The 18,636-nt window shown below is 44.3% G+C and overlaps 3 protein-coding genes and 2 non-coding genes across 5 annotated transcripts; 1 reads left to right on the top strand and 4 right to left on the bottom strand.

The window, feature by feature from the left end:
* The first annotated feature begins 1,745 nt into the window (after positions 1-1,745).
* On the top strand, positions 1,746-8,261 carry LOC133972283 (small conductance calcium-activated potassium channel protein 1-like). Its single transcript, XM_062409647.1, has 9 exons — positions 1,746-2,612; positions 3,039-3,134; positions 3,716-4,003; positions 4,514-4,635; positions 4,851-4,992; positions 5,067-5,177; positions 6,053-6,180; positions 6,927-7,005; positions 7,127-8,261. Exons 1-9 carry the CDS (start codon positions 1,746-1,748, stop codon positions 7,355-7,357), a joined length of 2,064 nt encoding a protein of 687 aa, XP_062265631.1. The 3' UTR covers positions 7,358-8,261.
* Positions 7,915-8,044, bottom strand: LOC133973029 (small nucleolar RNA SNORA35). Its single transcript, XR_009924518.1, has one exon. It is a non-coding gene; the product is annotated as a small nucleolar RNA SNORA35 (small nucleolar RNA).
* Positions 8,262-8,348: 87 nt separating the features above from the next.
* On the bottom strand, positions 8,349-10,845 carry rps27.1 (ribosomal protein S27, isoform 1). Its single transcript, XM_062409650.1, has 4 exons — positions 10,727-10,845; positions 9,709-9,817; positions 9,497-9,607; positions 8,349-8,589 (listed from the first exon to the last, which is right to left on the bottom strand). Exons 1-4 carry the CDS (start codon positions 10,730-10,732, stop codon positions 8,561-8,563), a joined length of 255 nt encoding a protein of 84 aa, XP_062265634.1. The 5' UTR covers positions 10,733-10,845; the 3' UTR covers positions 8,349-8,560.
* Positions 8,864-8,993, bottom strand: LOC133973030 (small nucleolar RNA SNORA35). Its single transcript, XR_009924519.1, has one exon. It is a non-coding gene; the product is annotated as a small nucleolar RNA SNORA35 (small nucleolar RNA).
* A 2,198-nt stretch (positions 10,846-13,043) lies between the features above and the next one.
* lrrc71 (leucine rich repeat containing 71) lies at positions 13,044-17,820 on the bottom strand. Its single transcript, XM_062409649.1, has 17 exons — positions 17,688-17,820; positions 17,006-17,044; positions 16,777-16,929; positions 16,529-16,636; positions 15,868-15,943; positions 15,700-15,774; positions 15,543-15,611; positions 15,354-15,423; positions 15,180-15,263; positions 14,966-15,040; positions 14,756-14,860; positions 14,600-14,657; positions 14,443-14,516; positions 14,309-14,335; positions 14,104-14,218; positions 13,371-13,462; positions 13,044-13,266 (listed from the first exon to the last, which is right to left on the bottom strand). The coding sequence occupies exons 1-17, from the start codon at positions 17,752-17,754 to the stop codon at positions 13,141-13,143; spliced, it is 1,413 nt and encodes a 470-aa protein (XP_062265633.1). The 5' UTR covers positions 17,755-17,820; the 3' UTR covers positions 13,044-13,140.
* Positions 17,821-18,636: the final 816 nt, after the last annotated feature.

The raw sequence follows: 18,636 nt of genomic DNA, 5'->3' as shown, positions 1-18,636 counted from the left end.
ACAAAGACCGAAGCATCTGGCTAAGTCTCGGAGTTGGACTGAGTCGATTCCAGCGTAATGAATCAGCTTTACATCTGGAGGGACGTCTGAGGAGGCAGACATCACCCACCGGCTGATCAGATCGTGGTGCTGCCGCTCTCCCACTGGACCCGGTCACCATCTTTAACCACGCGCTGTCTTCAGATTAAATCGTGTCGTCCTTTATCCTGCTCCGATCCGGATGCGCTCCACCCACCCCTTTGCTCCTTGGGCCTCTCCATTAGGAGGGAGATCTATTATCTGTGGACCCATCTGTCACCAGGATTTGGATAAATAAATGATGCTTTAATGCTTAATACTCCTCCCCGGGCCTCTGCATATTGTTCGCTTAAGAAGTGACATATTTGATATTTCATAAGCTCATAAGCATCAGCTCGCTGTCTCACTTGATTAATCTGGGATACTAATCTGCTGAATTGATACTGAGGAGCGTTGTTTCCCTCTGAAGATTAGATTTATTTAAAGTTTGTATAACCCATTTAGAATCCCCCCCCCCCCCCCCCCACACTCCTGAATAATGATATCAGCTGATGAAGGTACAAATGAAAAGTGATTTATTGTCATTTCTGATCAGACTGTGACTTTTTAGGCTGATGAATGACATCAAGCCACCCATGTATAAGAAGGCAACCCCCCCCCCTCCCCTCAAAAACACACACACTCACATACATTCCCACTCATGCACACACACACACACGCATGGAGGACCAAATCTGCCAATCCCGGCTAAAACAACTCCTGGCAGATGACACATTCTTTGCCTTTGCTCCACGCAACATCTGCAACTCGGAGTCCGTGCAGTCATTAAGCCCCTGCAGCTTTAAGGAAGATGCCCTGATGGTGGACAGTCATGAAGCAGGACACACGGCCAAACAAGGGGATAAATGGCCAGAGGATGTCATTGATACTTGTGGGTATTTACCTCGTGCGTCGTCATACGCAGGCTGAGTTCATAACCTCTGCCTGAATGCATGGGAGGGGCTCTGCGGTGCTGAGGCTGCTAATGGATTGCTGGAAAGTTCATACATGCAGACTGAGGACGACTGGAATATTTGGATCTGATCACATCGGAGGTTTCTCTGGTGCTGCAGCTCGATTTGTTTTCAGATTTGAATCCTTCCTCGATAGAAGTGATGATTTGGTTGAGTGGAAGCTGCAGCAGGACTTCACTCGGAGGATCCGTCTGTGATTCAGGAAGATGTGAGCAACAGGAGACTGAATATTGAAATAGATAAAACTGTTGTCTGGCCCGTTTTCATCCTCACAGCCTGAAAATCTGAGTGAAAAGGTAAGCATAAAGATATATTGAGATGTTTTTTAATTAATTTATGATATTTTAAACTTAGAAATTTGTGTAAGGCACATTAAAAGGGAAGTCTGATAAACTTAAGAAAATGTTTGGCTAAATGTTAATGACTGAGCCCTGAAACAAAACTATGTGATTGGGCAAATTGTGATAAACAATATTAGCTTTTCACATAATCAGAATTATTTCGGAAATTACGTTACAGATAAGGAAAGGACAAAATTAGGAAAAATAAACATTAAAGATTAAGTCTTTTTGGTGAGTAGAACTTGCAAAGCAATTTTCTTTTAAAATGACATTTAAACTACATTGTCTAACATCTGTCTTTCAATCTCAACATCTTTGCTCGAAGAGATCCATCGAATCGTCACCTTCACCCCCCCCCCCCCCCCCCCGCATCATGGACCACTCCCCCTCTATGAACCTGTCGGTGGTGAGTGGAGACGAGGTGGAGGACCAGCGACCCCTCCTCCCGCCCAGGACGGTCCCTCCACCTCAGGCCTGCTCTCCGCAGTGTGGGATTCACCACACGATCCAGATGTCGGCCGATCACACCGTGTGGCTGGACCGAACCCAGGCCATGGCCACCACCCCTCTGTACAACGGCCACCTGTACGTCACGACTTCCCCTCGCTCCAGACAGAGAGGAGGCAAAGCCAAAGGCAAAGAGAAGAAATGTGGGAAAAGATCCGGGGGGAGCAAACAGACCCCGGGAAACAAGGAGAGGAATCAACAGTGCAAAGTTAAAAACGTAGATTCAAACAAACTTCAAGAAAGAGTCACTTCTTTCACTGATGTCCCTGCTTCTCCCTGCCGGTCCCCCTTCAGGGGCCCCTGCAGGTCCCATCTAGACATCAAGGAGGTGGAGGGCCGAGGCAGCGTCTGTTTGGAGATGCACGACCGCCAGAGTCTCCCCGAGATCATCATCACCAGCAAAGATGACGACGTCCAGTCACAAAACGAGACGTCCCGGTACCATCAGGACCCGTCACACCCTAAAGGCCTGCTGCCGGGGGCAGAGTGTCCCAGTCCCAGCTCCAGCACCAGCTCCAGCACCGGTACCAGTCCTCCATCCAGCCCAAAGAACAAGGCGGACGGCAAGGACGACCACTACTGGAAGACCCACAGCATCGGCTGGCGGCTGGTCCGCAGGAGGGCTCTGTTCCTGAGGAGGCAGCAGCTGAACGACTGCGCCTTGGCGGTGGGGATATTCGGGGTGGTGCTGATGGTGATGGAGACTGAGCTCTCCTGGAGCGTCTACAGCAAGGTCAGAGGGTCAGAGGGTCAGAGGGGTGATGTGAATGTGATGGTGGGCTGTAAAGGTTTTTAAAGAGAGAAATCTCAGTGTAGAATTGCAGTTATTTTCTTTTTTTACGACAAAAGCCCAGCATTTGTTTTACTGCCTGAGAAAATCCTATTTCATCTAGATTTTCCTCCTCTGTGCTCTGTGAAAAATCATAAAACCTGTTAATCATGAGCTGTGTCGTAAAATGTGTTTTACGACACAGCGGCAGCCTCAGGGAAATGCACAGTACGTTCATGAGATAATGTTCATCATATCAATAGTGGATTATGTGATCACACAGGATCACTGGTGCCGTTTTTTAACCTTGTGCCATCAGCTGACAATGTGACGTTGTGTGTATGTGTGTGTGTGTGTGTACGTGTGTGCGTGTGTGTGTGTCTCCTACAGAGCTCCATATACTCCCTCACACTCAAGTCCATCATCAGTTTGTCCACGTTCATCCTGCTCAGCTTAATCGTGGGGTACCACTGCTGTGAGGTGCAGGTATCTGCTCATGTTTTTTCTATCTACCTTCAACACACTACTCAAAACGATGTATTTTATATCTGACTGTGATTATTATGTGTATTTCAGTTGTGTATTTCAGTTATTCGTTTTTTTTTCTGCTTTCTGTTTTTTAATCAAGTGTGAAGTGTCTTTGAGCATTGTTAAAAGTGCTTTACAAATCAAATGTTTTATCATTAGTAGTAGTACAAGTAGTAATAGTAGTTGTAGTAGTTTATCCTCATCCAGTGATTTCCCCACAGATTTAAAAAGTGGGCGAATTATCGTCAATAAATATCCTGAGTTTCTATATCAGCAGTTCCAACTCTTTTTGTCCTGTGGCTCATTCAAATGAACCAGAGTGTCCCGGGGACAGTTTAAAGTCTTCGTGGGGACATGACTCTGAGCGCTGAAGGATATTTAAAGGTCAAAAGGGATGAAAGTGTCTTTATATTGTATTTTCTTTTGCTTTTTTTCCTTTAATCATTTTCTGACCTCACAGTTTTATGTAGACCAGATCATTACAGCGCTGTGTCACAGTGATGCTCTGTCCCCCCCCCACTCCCTCTGCTCTGGTACAGCTCTATGTCCACGACATCGGCTCGGAGGACTGGCGCATTGCCATGACGAGCGACCGCCTGGCTCTGATCGCCCTGGAGCTGGCGGTGGTGGCCATACATCCCTACCCCGTGGGCCTGCTGTCCTACCTCCAGCAGACCACGTCCGACATGCCGCTGTCGGAGACGGAGCTGGAGATCGTGCTGGCTCTGCCCATGTTCTTCCGGCTCTACCTGCTGGGCCGCGCCATGATGTTGCACAGCCGCCTCTTCACCGACACCGCGTCCCGCAGCATCGGAGCGCTCAACAAGGTCAGAGGTCACCAGTGGGCTCAAGGCAGAGTCTGGCTGTGGGCTTAACTGGCTTGGATGGTGCAGGGAGGAGATTATGACACAGAGAGGAGGGGGCTAATGGGGCCAATATTTGGGGCGTTGCCTCCTCTATGAGTGTTTCTGCAGACATGTGACACCTGAGATGTCACTATCAACATTTTACTCCTAAGAATCCTTGTGGTTTATGTTGATTACATCCCTCACTACATCTCCTTCACTTGTCTACTTTATTCTCCACAGATGATAATATCCACCCGGCTTATCCCCTCCTTTATTATTACTATTTAACAGTGATGAAAATGACCTTTGTCAGTTCCAAACCTGCTATCCACGTATCCGGCCGGATTGAGAACAAGTTTTCTCTCATCCCATATCTCCTCTCTGTTATATAATCATAATCTGACAGGTGCCAGCCTAAATAACCTGGCTAAGTAGGAGCCCTAATGTCAAAGTGCTGACGTCAAACCTCCCCTCCTCTGTGATCCTCAGATCCACTTCAACAACCGGCTCGTGGGGAAAACTCTGATGACGACGTACCCCGGCACCGTGCTGATGATTTTCAGCGTTTCTCTGTGGCTCGTGGCAGCGTGGGGTTTACATGTGTGTGAGAGGTATGAATCTGCACGGGGGGGGGCGGTTACATCCGAAATGTGAAAGTAAAACTATCAACAAGTTCAATTAAGGAGAAATTAACCTCTAAAAACATTAAAACTTAATTGATCCACATGGGATCAATTTGGAGAGAATAAAACTAAATTTTGGATCCACCCTGGATCTGGCGAGGCGGCTAAATGTAATGACAGGAGTTTATTTATTGCTCCTTCAGACACCACAACTACAGAGACCTTAGCAGCAACTACATGGAGGCGCTGTGGATGGTCTCTGTCACATTCCTGTCCATAGGCTACGGAGACGTGGTTCCTCACACCTACTGTGGACGCAGCATCTGCCTCCTCACTGGTATAATGGTAAGCACCTGGCGACGTGGATAAATCCAGGTTCTGAATAACCACAATTTAACAGCTGAGTTAAATTCTTCCAGGGAGCCGGCTGCACCGTGCTGGTGGTGGCGGTGGTCGCCAGGAAGCTGGAGCTGTCACGAGCAGAGAAGCATGTTTACAACTTCATGATGGACTCACACATCTCGAAGAGGGTGAATACCAACGTGTGCATGAGCGTGTCTGTGCTGTGCATTATTATTTCAACTAAATAAAACCAAAACAAACAGATTATCCTGCACACACTATCTGACCACAGCAGGTTTTTTCTTTTATCATGAATGTTATAATGAATGTTGTTTTTGTTTTGCTCCATCCTGGCAGAGGGATTCCTCACTTCTCTCTCCCTGATGTTTTCTTCCCCCTGTTAAAAGGCTTGTGTTTTCTTTTTTGTTTTTCCATAAGAAAAAAGAAAACCTTGTTAGGTCTTAAATTGGGATTTGTCGATATTGGCTAACAAAGTAATTTGATTTGATTTGTATTGTTCACCTTAAAAGCTTGAAGAGTGCATATAATATAATATAATTAAAGATAAGATAAGATAAGATGAGATAAGGTAAGATAAAATACAGTAAGGTAAGGTTAGATACGACTAGATAACATGAGAGGGGTCAGTTCAGTTCATCAACTCAAAACCATGGAAGGAAATATAAAAAGTGTAAAGTAATGCATACAACCTTAACAGAATATATACAATGTAACAGGATTGCACATTCATGAAATTGAATTTGCACAGTCAGAAGTGAATTGTTCCATCGCATATGAAGTTGTTTATTCCCAGCAACCCGTCTCATTGATCTGTATAACTCGTCCTGCTGTGCGATATTGACACTGACACCTCACTAATGAAAAACAGCAGAACTATCTCACCTCAAGAGCCCGGGAGCCGAGAATGAGACAAACTCACTGTGTTACTCTCCGGTCCTGTCGTTGTTGTTCAGCGTGTGCAGTAAATAACAGCTCAATGAGGTTATGTGCGTGAACCTAATACGATTCGTGGGTATTTTCTTCTTCTGCTTCGTCTCACTAGCAAAAAATTGCTGCGGCGAATGTGCTGAGAGAGACTTGGCTCATCTACAAACACACCAAGCTGTCCAGAGAAAGAGACAACAGCCGAGTCCGCATGCACCAGAGGAAGCTGCTGCTGGCCATCCAACGGTAACACAGAGCCCTAGTGTCGGCCCCTTCACTTCACACGCCATAAGTTAGCAATGAAACACGTATAGGTGCTTTTTATATCGACTTGTGTTTAGTTATACATCTTAGGAAACAGTGTATTTCTGGGTTTGTAGTGTCAGCGTGTGAAAACACTTTTTGACTGAGCTCCGCCTCCTGACTATATTTTCCTTTCACGGGTATTTGATTGATTTATAATGATATCAATTATCTGTAATTTTAAAAAGGGAAATTTCACCGTGATATTTTAAGTAATTTATTGACCCGACAGTTTAAAGGGTCAGTTCACCCAAATCACAGATTTAACCACCTCTATAAAGACACATTACGTATACCATGCATTACCTTGGGGCCCTTTTGCCCAGAGGCCCCCAAAGTCCTTCGCGACGCTCCTGGATGCATCACTAATTTAAAGTGAGATATTGTGGAATTTAAAAGAAATGAAAAGTTCTTGCTCTTAGAAAAAGAAAGTTGAACTCAAAACTTCACAAACTGCTGTGAACAGTAGAAATTGGCGATTTATGTAAACTAATTAATGAAAGTTAATCACTTTTTGTTATCGATATAATCCTAGGACACAAACGAAAGGAGATGGGAAATTAGTTTGAGAGAACGTTTTTATTTTGTAATGTGGTTGAACTTACCCTTTAAATCCCTCCTATCAGTTCAGTTGTATTATTATCACAGTCACCTCCCGCAGCAGCTATATAAGATACCTTTGTCTCCAGGCTGCGTCAGGTAAAGCAGGAGAAGAGGACACTTGCAGACCAAAGCAACTCATTAGTGGACCTCGGCAAGGTGAGAGAGGCAAGTGAACACATCACCTTAAATCCCATCCTGTGAAAAACCTCAACAAAGTAGGATCTAATATCTTCTTCTTTCTCTACGCCCTACTATGCCCCACTGTGGACGTCAACCCCCAACACAGATGGAGTCCCTGATGTACAACGTGCTGGCCGAGGTGCAGGGCTGCAGGGGGGAGCTGGACTCCCACATCCACAGCCTTGAGAAGAACGTGGAGGAGCTGAGGGAGGGCTTCAGGGGCCTGATGCCGCTCCTGTCCAACACCCTCTCCACACAGAACTCCTCCATCCGCCACCTGCTCAGGGAGAGGGAGGCGAAGGCCGAGGCGGCTAGCGTGAGTGGGAGCGACAGGTAGAGGAGGCTCTGAGCTGGAGGCTTCTCAAGGTGTAATGCATGGTTAATTGTTAAGAACCTTGGTAGACCATTTTCTGTATTGACATCCCATCCAAATTTAGAAATTCACTTTTCATGACGGGTTTTTTTTAAATCACCCCTGGAGTAACTGAAAATCAAGATGTGCAACCAAACTGAAACTCAGCATGCATCTGCTCTGACAGGTGAACCATTTGAGTATAAGACATTATGATTCAAGGTTCAAGTTCTCAAATGAATATTTTAAATTGTGGACATGTTATCCCAAAATGTTTTTTTCTAAGCAAGGACCCAGAAAAGATTATAAATATTCCAGGGACCCACTAATGTGGAATGTTTTTACACTTCGTTCTGAAAGAACACAAGTGAAATTCAGAACTTGACACCTCCTCCTACGACTGACTGACTTTACTGAGCACGGGGAGAAGGTCACTGAGGCGACAGCATAATCTACACTCGAGAAGAAAACGATTTGATGATGAAACGAGTCACACTGACTTCCTCCAACAGCAACATGAGATCTTTACAGTAACTAGTGATAAATGTTCTCAGCCTTCGAAAGGGGGGAGCCAATGGTCTAGCTCAACCCTTCTGCAAGCTGAGGTTAATCTGGCACTGGAATGAGATTGGAAGACCACGAGAGAGGAAGTCCAGTCACTTGGCAGTGCAGCCCACGTCACACATATTAGATATTAGACATGTATACCCATGACTATAAATAACTGTTAATTAAAATACAAAGTGAGAAACTCAAAGATGAAATGGTTTAACTCAATCAGTATTTTTAACCAGATTTAATAAATAACTTACGAAATGATAAACTGTTAAGTATTAAAAACAAAAGATTCACCTCAGAGTTATGTCCTCAAATCCAGATTCCACACCTGTTGTACTTTCTAATAAACTTGTTAAAATACTGTTTTTGTCTAGCACATCCTTGCACATGCAGTGAAGTAACCACATACGAGCTGCTGTTTCAGCCAAAACAATTTATTAAAGAGAGACAGGGTTGGAGGGTGGAGTTACAGCAACCACCGATCTGTCAACATGAACATTGGAAGTTCATCTGCCGTCCAATTCGTCTTCGGGGCCTCGTTCTTATCACTTCGGATCAGACAGCTGGGGCAAGACGCTGATATCCACCGGTCCATCCCCTCCTCTCCCTTTTCAGCTCCAGGGACCACAGCTAGTGCTGCTTCCTCCTGAATGAGCACCCTGCCAGAGGACACAATGACAGTCAGACTCACAAAAGAGAAGCCGTACAGTACAGAAAAGCTGCACACGCACACTATTGTCAAATAATGCTGCGTCATGTGACTGATTAGGTCGACACCGCTTCCTGCGACTGACTGACTTTACTGTGCACGGAGAGAAAGTCACTGAAGAGACACCTGAATCTACACTTTACAAGAAAACTATTAGATGATGATGAAACGAGTCACACTGACTTCCTTCATCAGCAAAGTCAGAACTTTACAGTTACTAGTGGTAATGTTCTCAGCCTTCGAAAGGGGGGAGCCAATGGTCTAGCACAACCCTTCTGCAAGCTGAGGTTAATCTGGCACTGGAATGAGATTGGAAGACCACGAGAGAGGAAGTCCATTCACTTGGCAGTGCAGCCCACGTCACACAAGTTAAATAAACTATTAACTCACAAAGAATATTTAAGGGTCTAAGAGCACCAGTAAAAGACAGTTGGACTTTGAGCTGCATTAAAATAAATCTGAGTGTTACGATAATTAGGTGATCTCAAGTCAATTATTTCCCCTTTTCTTTATCAATGGAGGTAAACTGAACGCCCCGATTGGTTGTGCTTAGTTATAGTATCCGGATGTTATGTATTCCAGTTTAATCCTGTTTTTATACCTCCTTCCACAGTTTTGACATTATACTGGATTGTAATTATTGTAACCAAGAAATCTACTTTGTGAAAGGTACTGTAAACACTTCATGAGGCCTCCTTATTCAAGATTAAAACGTGAGAGTGAATTTCACGTCCCTTTAGATAAATATACTGTGACTCAGCAGCTGATAGAAACTGGCCTGACTTCCGAGTTCAAATGCAGCACATGACAACAACTCGTGTCTTTGTCGGAGCAGACCCATGTAGGACAGTACTGACCCTCTGTGAGACGCGCTTTGCCTCCAGTTGGCTGACAGAGAACTGTTGAGCAGCCCACACACAGCACCACTGTCTGAGCGTGGCTGAACACCGTCGTGATCTTGTAACATCCTGGAAGAAACCAAAACACACCGGTTACCAACTCAATCTGAGGTGAATCACCACTTCACAATGACAGCAGCACAAGTGCCGGCCCATCTGCAGATCTGTACCTGGACACTTCACATCCATAAAGTAGGAGTTTGGACTCTGGACGAGACGCTTCTTCTTGTGCCTCCTCTTCTCCTCCTCAGGGGATGGATGCAACAAGTCCTTTGCGAGCTGGAATCGAGGAAAAACAAAGGAAACGTCAAGGAGACTGATGTGATTCAAAAATGACCCAACTTTGGCATCAATAAAGTGCATGTATATCTAAAACTGGAGATTTTTCGGGGGTTCTCCAGTAGTAACTACTCTTATACAAGTATTACTTCACCCCCACTCACTGCCCATGTTTTATATTTTTTCTAGCTCGGCGCTCGAAATGGCGTCTCACCCGAATAACCTTAAGTTATTCCGTGCAACCGTGTTTGCGTTAGCCGGCCAGCTGTAGTTAGCAAACGGAGATATTAATAAATAAGGGAAATTAATTTCCATTTTCTTGTGATTCAGTTCAAATTTTTTCCAATTTTAGATCAATACTATACACATTTATCTAAAACTGTAGATCGGACGTATTTTTTTCACTATAAATACGTTAAGCAGCGGCGTAATGTTTGTGTATAATTGTATATTTTAGATAAAAATCACGCCAAGTTGTGCTAGCTTCGATGCTAACAGCCAGTGCTGCTGCTCCGGCCCGTTTCCCCTGATGAGCCAACGCAGGCTGCGCACTTTCACCAACCTTCGGGGGGGATTTGTTCTAAAAACGCATCTCGATTCTGTGTAAACGTACGTAAATCACGACCGGGACCTGAACCCAGCGGATCCTGACTGTTCGTGTTCGGCTCGGCGCAGCCCGTGTAGCTGGCTCCATGTCCGCGATGTGTGCGCCGCCATCTTGTGTCACAATGCGCTCGCAATGTGCACATTTATTTTGTTCAAAAACTGGGGCGGAAACTCGGCGAAAGCCTCCGGAACCGGCTCCAGGTCCGTCGCTAGCTTGTTACGGACACGTCGAGCCGAGCGGCGAACGCACAACACGGGGCTAAAGTGGAGAAAAAGCAAAGTACCGCGGACTAAGATACTCACTGGCATGTTGGCGAGGATATAGCCGCTGCCGAAAAGGAGGCTTCACCGGAAGCGAGGGCTTCATATCGGGGTTTCCTTTCAGCCCAAACCGGAAGTGACGGCTTCATACTCGACGGCCATATTGGTGAGGTCAAAACCGTTTTTTACTTTATTGGACATAATAATTATTTTAAAGACGTGACTTCCATGTTCCTAAAGTCTCTGTTTAGGAAATTTGCAGTGTTAAAGCAGCAAGAGTAAAAAAGACATCAACAATTAATAAGTAACATGCAATACCTAAGTGTAAGGATTATAACAAAATATAGAAATATAGAAACACATGAATTTAATTAAACTAGTGTAAAGACGGGAATAAATATATGCAGTGTGAGGATTCTTACAGTGAATGAACTGCACATGAACCGTTTATATTCCACAGACAGATGAATATTGGACAGTTTAGATCAAAGCATTTTTAAACTGCAATCCGATGCTGCTGAATGGGTTTTGATCTTTGTCAGTCTGTCGCTGAAGGAGCTGACGAGTGCCGCGATGGTGTCCTGCAGGGGGTGGGTCTGGTTGTCCATCAGAGAAGACAGCTTTAAAGAGAGGGAGATCTAGCTACTGTCGTCCAGCCTGAGCCGAACGATTAAATAACTTTCTGTACCAACTCAAAATACTCTTCTTCTTCTTCTCCTCCTTCTTGTCCAAATTCTTCCCTCTCCTGGTCCAGCTGTTTACTCTTCTGGTCCAGCTGCTTCCTCTCCTCGTCCATCTTTGTCCTCTCCGTTTCCAGCTATTTCCTCTCCTCGTCCAGCTGTTTGCTCTTCTCATCCAGCTGTTCACTCCTCTTGTCCAGCTGTTTCCTCTCCTTGACCAGCTGTTCCTTGTTGTGGTCAAGGTCTTTCTTCTCCTCCTTCCACTTTTTTAATTCCCTTCCCCAGCGCTGTTGTAGCCTGGTGATGTCTGCCTTGGTGTTCTCCGCCAGAGAGGTGTATTTTGTCTCCAGAGCTTTCAGGGTCGAGAGTTGTTCTGCATCTTTGTCCCTCAGCTTGCTTTTGGCCTCTGCGAGCTGCTTCTTGAGCGGCTCTGTCAACTGAGCCCCGCTCTGATGGTTGATGACCTCTGTGACCCTGCCCTCTTCCTCACTGAACTCGAGAATGGGCTTCAGGTCGAAGACTTCAATTCCATGTTTCGAGATGGCCTGGTAGCACTTTGCATATTCTTCCTTGAACTGCCTCTCCCTGATCGATAGAAGTTGCTCGAGTCTCCGGACCCTCACTCTATCTTTACTAATCTTGTAGTTGAACCTTCCAGCTTCCGGCTTAGTGACGTGACTGCCCATGTTGTTATTTTCGATTTGCCCGATTGGTCCAAAGACGGTCTGCTCACAAGAGTGCTCATTGTCGGGTGGAACTTGTGGTTTATCGAAATCTGAATAGCCCTCATGGGCATTGACTTTAAATAGTGCCCAGTTTTTTGTGTTCTCACTTCCAGCCATTGCACTGAGAAATAAAGACTCTTCAGGAAAGTGTTGGTAGAGACTGTAGTTCTGTTTAACTGTTTCTAGCTGCCTGTAGCCGACTGTAGTGAAGTGATTGTTTTACACTGGACTGATGGGCCCCCTCCATGTATCATTCATTAAACATTGTTAAAAACGGACTGATCCTTCTACTTTGATTAGTCTTTGGGTTCGTAGGCAGGTGCAATACATTTGGTTCGGGAAGTCTTTGGTGATCAAAAGCGACATAGAGTCTAAAGATAGGATCAAAGGCATGGTTAATATGTAAACAACAAGTACATATCTGTTTATCGAGTAGTGGGCCGAGTATGAGGAAGAGGAGGAGAGAAGGTGCTCGGCTAAACTGAACTAAGAAGTAGAAGAAGAGGCTTATGTGACAGAATAACAATAATGGAAATAATGTGCAATATTAAATATGAGCTTATTCATTATATCACAATTTTTTAAGTCATTCAGCTGCAGCAGACTTTTCCAATCAGAACCTGACTTTGTTTATTTGAAGACGACTGGCCGGATTCTGTCTCTTGACTTCATTGTTCAAGTTGGAAAATGGAAGCAGCTGAATCTGTATTGGAATTAAATCAAGTTACCACATTGTTTGACCTCACAGGTTTATAGAATGCTCCCTGAAGCTCAACTTTATCTCGTCTTTTGTCTGAGCAGCGCCCCAAAACATAAATTCAAACCCCTGCTATCGTACAAAACTGGGAAACTTACTTCTTTATATTCAGCACTTGGTATTTGACTGTTCTCAGCTTTTGTCCTTGGTGTAAATTCTGACAGTCAGCAAAAACCAAGCAGTAAAATGGATCCGTAAACAGGCATCTGGTTTTTTAATCATAATAACATTGTCCTCCTGTTCAGCCACTGGCTTTTTATTCCCCACAGGACTGATGCATGCAACATTACAGATTTAAAGCACAAGTGCCCCCTGTCCCTCCTCTTCTGTCTCATCACAAGCAGTTCTTCTCTGGTATCTGAGTGCCATCACCTCCTTTATCTTCACATAGGTCTCACACTCGGGTGGGAAGCGGTTTCTCTGAGGGGGGGGTGGGGGGGAGAAAGAGAGAGAAGAAGGTTAAAAAAACAAACTATAATTGATAATAGATAAGGAAGGCATTGAGTTGGGTGAGAGCAACACACCTGCAGACAGAGACGCAGCAGCCCTCCATCCTCACCCTGCATCTCCACTGACGTCAGGAACAGAGGCAGCGACCGCTCTGTGATTCTGTTTCCTACAGATATGAAGGAAAGTGAAGAGTCCCAGGATTACCTACACTTCTCCATGAAGATAAGCTGAAGCAGCCATGTAGAGAATAGCCCTTGTTTTTAGACTCAGTTTTTAGTTCCATGTTTTTTTACTTTTTACAGCTTGTTTATTACATTACAATCTACATTCATTTCAAAGTATGGCAGAAGCAGTGTTAAATCGACTTTATATTTAATACCTATGAACATATTTAAGACTCATTAAAACATTTTAATGTGTTTAAGACTTTTTAATGGATAACAAATTCATATGATTCGATTTTATACCTCTTGGAAACAATAATAAAAGTCCTCCTGAGGTTTCAGTATTTATTTTCCTCAGAGCCATCTGGGAAGTATTTGCATATGAACAACCAGCTAGCATGAAATCCTTAACTTCCTAATTCTTTTTTTTTATCTGAACAAATTAAACGGTGTATATGTAGTAGAAAATGAAATATTACCACGGGCTTGAAAAGGAAAACGTTGCACATTTATTTTGTGGAATTCACAACAAATTTGATGTTCCACAATAATCACAATTGAAAATATTCCTGATGTTAAATGTTATAAACTAAGACCTGTCTTTCGAGCTGACACAGTCTCACAGTCACAGTCTCTGACCGACCTGTCAGGTTGAGGGAGGCGAGAGTTGTGTTTCCAGGCAGAAAGAGCTGCCCGGCCCTGTGCTGCAGCGGCTCGTCCAGCAGGGGGTTCCCTACCTCCATCGTCTCCACCTGCTGCTGGAGAAGGAGCAGAATAAATAAACAACAGCAATCTGCTCCAACCTGAGTCATTAGCCACTCCGACATTTTGGCTCAGAGGAAACAAACCTCATTCAGGGCTGTGCTTGACTGAACCTGCAGAAAAAAGCCAAAGTGACGTTATAAGAAGCTGTTGACTGAGTTGTGCATGTTTAGATCATGTATGACTTGATCCACAGATTCAGGAAGCATGAGTGTGATACCTCCTGTGCACTTGGTTGCTCCTCTCGGTCCCCGGGCTTCACACCTTTACTCGGAGTTGCCTTCACATCAGAGGCTAAGAGAGATTCAGAGAAACAGTCATGAAGCGATAATCACCCCTGAGGTCATAGAATAATAAAACGAGTGTTTCTCTGTCACATTTCTTGTTCGACTTCTCTTTGCTGGTTGCGGGTTTCTCCTCTTTTTTCGTTGCTTCCTATAATTTAACAGATATCAAGAATCACTAGTACAAGATTTAGAGAAGGTAGCAAATCAAATACTTCCACTGGAATTCCACCAATGTTGACGTGTTACCTTTTTTTTGGACGTGCCTTTGTTGTCCTCTTTCAGTGAAGTGCTGCTGGCCACCAAGGGAAGTGGGTCAGTGGGCGTTTGGTAAGAGTTGACCCTTAGAGATGACTGCAGATAAAGTAGTAAAGTAACTAAGTACATTTAGTTAAGTACTGTATTCAAGGACACAGTAGAGGTTAACAAGTTATCAATGTTTCTCACTACCACACTTACAGACTGAGATCTTTCCAGAAGCAGCTTCCTTCTCTCCACAACTTCTTCGTGAGTCAGAGCAAATTCGCCGAGGACCTGAAAGAGAGAAGAGTTGAGCAGTGGACCCTTATCAACTTACATGCTAATGGTCCTGATAAGCTTGATTTAAAACAACCTAACTACCAATCTAAATGCATTATCTCTCGGATATCAAGACTTTAATGTAAAAGGATACCGCGGCCAGATGAGCAGCTCCTGAGTCTCCGATCTGATTGTTGCACAGTGAGAGGAAGAGCAAAGCCCGATTCAAGCGCAGGCCCTGAGAGGGACGACAGGACAAAGACAGAACCTCACTGGTCAGGAGGGGGACACGTGGACGGACTAATGAGACAGTTCTGGGTTATTATACCTGAGCGATGTGAGCAGCACGAGCACTGGTATCACCTATCCGGTTGTTTCTCAGGGACAAGTGAGTGAGGCTGGACCGAAGAGACACACACACAGAGGAATCAGGTGTTTGTGCTTCTGTTTGTGTGTGATTGTGGTTTATTTTCGCTCTGTGTTGCCATGTGAAGTGTGTAACTGCTTGTTGACTCACACGCTGTCTTCAGAGAGAAGAGTGGGGAAGCAGTGATCAGGCAGAGTGTTACCTTCTAATGACACCACCCTAAAAAAGAAACAAGTACAACAACACTGGGATTCAGGGAGCAACAAAACAAGGACTCGCACAGAGAACGACAACAGGGTCCTCTCACCTGAGGCTGGAGCACAGTGGCGTTGTGTTCACGAGGGAGGTGACCACCGGGTCGGTCAGTCCCGCCTGCCAGTACCTGTGAGCACACGAAACCAGAAGACACCAGTGAAAGCTGTCCCCTTGTTCCATCGGACGAGAGGACACCTGTCTGCAGCCGCTCATTACTCACTGAAGGCTCTGGAGGTGGCTCAGGGAGGGAAGCATCTTCTGTAGCACCCTGGCAATCTGCTCATCTACCTTCCATCCTGTGCATATTAAAAACATATATTATATTATATTATATCCGTCCATCATCTATATCGCCTGAGGGTCGCAGGGAGAGCTGGAGCCAGTCCCTGCTGATAAGGGGCGAGAGGGGGGGCAACACCCTGGACAGGTCACTACCATATTTGGAAAGGTAAATGAGACTTTTATGAAAATGTATACATCACATGTCAAAGCGAGGCGGTGGTCTAGTGGCAGAAAATTGGACTATGGGCAGAACAGGTCTCTGGTTCGTCTCTGGTTCGACTCCACGGAGAAACAACAAAAGACGAACCTTGATTGATCTGTCCAAAAATCCAAGAGTCTCCCTACCCTGTCTAGTGCCCCTGAGCAAGGCACCTTACTCCCCCAACATCTGTTCCCCGAGCGCCATACATGGTTGCTCACTGCTCTGTGTATTCTGCACCAGATGGGTCAAAAGCAGAAGTTACAGTTCCCTACCTGCATGAGTGTGCCTTTGCATGTCTGTGCATGTGTTTGGGACTAATAAATGCATCTGAATCTTAATCTTAATCAAGCGTGAAAGTATGGTTATGAATATTTTTTTGGCAGTTTTGGATTCTTACCTGAAACCTTCAGGCACTTGGCACAGAGCGGGTCATCATTTTCCAGCTCCACTTGGAGGCGTGGCTTTGACCAGTGAGACGTGTCCTTTACCTGGGAGGGGATGTCCTCTGAAGGAACAGTTTATTTATACATTCAGACTTCCTATATCTATATATTAATCTCAGTGGTACATTTCATTAAATTGTATTTCCAGTGTAATGAATGCTCCTGGTTCTTTAGTATCTTCTCATTCAAAGCTGTTATTTACTTGCATCCTCTCCTTCGGTTTCAGCCCTGGAGGAGGAGGAGGAGGAGGAGGAGGCTGGTCGCTTGGTGCCGACAGCTGGGACACACCTCACGTCCAGGAGAGCACAAAGCCCAGGGAAGTCGATCTCCACGTTGCCTGTGCACTGATATTCATCTGCGGGACGGAGGGTTTAGAGCTTTAACAACACAACACTTAGCGTCTCCAGAGACAGACTGATAACGTCACTTACCAAAGGTCTGAGCAGGTAATGCTTCAGATGGAGTCTGTCCTGAAAACAACAGGAAGACTGGAGTTTACACTTCATCCTTTTATCAACCACTTCCATGCAACAGGATAGAAAATGAATGAGACAAGTGAGGGAAATGAATTGTAACTGTCACATCATTGCACAAAGCAAGTTCCAATGATATCCTATGAGGCAGAGATGAAGGAATTCACATTTTGTTATTTGTATTTATTTACTTTTAATCTGGTTCTGACCATCATCATTTCATTTTGTTGTGAATCTTTTCTCGTGTGTACAATTGTCAAACGTGCATTTGTGCTCTTATGTTGTCGTGTGATCTTCAGATTTGCTTTTAACTGTCTCCTGTTGGTTCTTCAGTTTTTCATTTTAAACTTGAAAAGCACCTTGTACATAAAGTTTATTGTTGTTACTGTCATTATTATAACGATTATTATTATCATTATTTAACTTTTCGACAGATTTTCGTTTGCAATTTACAGACACTTCAATTATTTATATTTTATGCCACTTTTCACAGGGAAATCCATATATATATATATAAAAAAAAAAAAAAGTGTCCTGGCTGTACTGAACCTGCTCTCCACCTACACACTGACACACAGGCAGCCAACTCGAGGCTAACACACAGTTCGAACCAACACAGGCTGCAGACTGTTTATCAAACCTGTAGTCTTCTCATCCTCTGGACTCGTCTTGTCCGGTTTGTCCTTCACTTGCTTCCTTCTGGACATAGTTTGGTCTCAAAGTGAAGTTGAACTGATTCAGGATCGTTTTCTAACAACATGACGCGCTGGGACGTCACTAGGGCAACCAGCTACGAGTCCACGCGAGAGTTGAGAGGATAGGCCACGCCCCCTTCTCATTGACTCATTCATGGTTTTCGTTTGCACCGGTTGAGGTTAACTAGTAGTGCACGTGAGTTTGTTAAGACTGACTAGAAAATATATTTAACCAACACATGGTCTTGAAAATCAGCTTCTTATGAATTTACAGATGTTATGAGGTTTAATTATTATTATTATTCAGAATTTATGTGTTTGTGAATCCTTGGATAATTTTGTCAGAAAGTTGACAAGACAGTTGTAGTTCTCCAGGCTGGGAGGTGGTGGAGGGGGGAGGTTTACTCATTTGTCTCAGAAGAGATCAAGTTTTCATCTCACATAACACGAGCCTGAACTTTCAGGAGATGGGACAGTAAACACCAGAGGGGAGGGGGGGGAAACGTCTCGATCTGTCGTGTTTCTTCACCTTCACAGAGGCTCGGTCAGATAAATTATACATTTTTCATCGATGAATTGTGTCTTAAAAGGTTGTTTGAGACATAATAGATAAAGTAGAATTAAAGGGGATTTTTTCAGCAAGAGGAAAACTGTGTGTATGATAACTGAATCTGACTTTCAGCCTCATAATTAGAATTTGTTAAAACGACTTTTTATTCCTAAATGTTTCCCTCTATAAAGTCCAATGGCTTTGATCAACCAATGAACGGTATGATATGATAAGTATCTACGTGTCATGACGCTACTTAATGTCCGGATTATAATCAAATCTACATTTCTTCAGATCACTCTCGTTGGACATCTATCTGCATTTCTGAATTTTTTTCTATTGTA

The sequence above is a fragment of the Platichthys flesus genome, chromosome 17 (genome assembly GCF_949316205.1).
Source record: "Platichthys flesus chromosome 17, fPlaFle2.1, whole genome shotgun sequence".
Taxonomy (NCBI): domain Eukaryota; kingdom Metazoa; phylum Chordata; class Actinopteri; order Pleuronectiformes; family Pleuronectidae; genus Platichthys; species Platichthys flesus.
This window is presented reverse-complemented; position numbering and strand designations above follow the sequence as displayed.